Genomic DNA, 1348 nt, shown 5'->3' with positions numbered 1-1348 from the left:
TATATATATATATGTATATATATATATATATATATATGTATATATATATATATATGTATATATATGTATGTATGTATGTATGTATGCATGTATGCATGTATGAATGTATGCATATATATATATATTTATGTATATATATATATATATGTGCGCATAGAAAGTACCATATGTTCACAAACATACGAATGCATGCATATATATACACATATATGTATATGTCTGTGTGTTTGTGTGTCTACATACATACACATACATACATACATACATACACAGATACGGTGGGGTGTGAAAACAGAAGAGTAGCTGTTAGAAACGATGTGACTCACAAGACAGTGCTGAGGTCATGTGACATTTCAACGAGCAAATTTAGCAAATTTTAATCTTTCATAAATTCTTATAGAAAATGCTGGCATGAAATGTAATCGTTGTCTTTCATTCAACATTTCAGTGAATGTACCAAGCTGACCCTTGACATCAGCAATTTGAACAACGCACGCCCTTCAATCGATGCCGTCTGGGAAGCCACATTATCAAGCTACCAGGATAACGATACCTGGCTTCCATCCAACTCATCTCTACCCGTATCTACCCGTGTACCCAATGGTGCTGTAGAGGAGACAACTAACGAAGACGTTTCACCGAAACCCTCCGCACAAAATAACCTTAATAGTTATCTTAAATTGTAAACTTCACTGGAATTTTGTGATTTCTCAGACAGAGAAAGAAAATGAAAACATAAAAGCACACATACTCAACTATTACGTACATTGATAATGTAGACTTATACAGTTACATAAACACATATATGTACAGACAGACACACAAACATACACATGTATACACACACACACACACACATACACACACACACACATATATATATATACGCGCACATACATGCACACACTAAGCCTAAGCCTAACCATAAATATATATATATACAAACATGCATACATGCATACATGCATGTATGCATCCATATGTGTCTGTGTGTAAATTTATATTTAATTACTTATAGAGAAACAGAAATATACAAAAAATGTATGTATATCTCCAAATTGAGACTATAGAGAGGAAATGCATTAACATACACATATTTACAAATATACATACATTGCGTACATCTCCATACATACATCGTATAAACAAATGCGTGCACATACATATATACTTATGCACGCATGCATCACTCACCACCTCACTTTATATATACATGTCTATATACCCACAGACACACACGCGAAAGCGAGAAAGTAGGTGCATATGTACGAATACATGCTTATAATACGCATATTATATACACACACGCAATACACCCGTATATATATATATATATATATATATATAT

The 1348-nt window shown here is 32.8% G+C and overlaps 1 protein-coding gene across 1 annotated transcript in view; it reads left to right on the top strand.

Annotated features, from left to right (window-relative positions):
* The window catches only part of LOC106876634 (delta and Notch-like epidermal growth factor-related receptor), a 557360-nt gene extending 556031 nt beyond the window's left edge, over positions 1 to 1329 (top strand). The window contains exon 10 of the mRNA XM_014925248.2: positions 449 to 1329. Coding sequence (XP_014780734.2) covers positions 449 to 686 — 238 coding nt within the window. The 3' untranslated portion in view covers positions 687 to 1329. The remainder of the gene's footprint in view (positions 1 to 448) is intronic.
* The last annotated feature ends 19 nt before the right edge of the window (positions 1330 to 1348 follow it).

The sequence above is a fragment of the Octopus bimaculoides genome, chromosome 19 (genome assembly GCF_001194135.2).
Source record: "Octopus bimaculoides isolate UCB-OBI-ISO-001 chromosome 19, ASM119413v2, whole genome shotgun sequence".
NCBI classification, from domain to species: Eukaryota; Metazoa; Mollusca; class Cephalopoda; order Octopoda; family Octopodidae; genus Octopus; species Octopus bimaculoides.
Note: the sequence above shows the minus strand (reverse complement) of the source record. Positions and strands in the feature narration are given on the sequence as shown.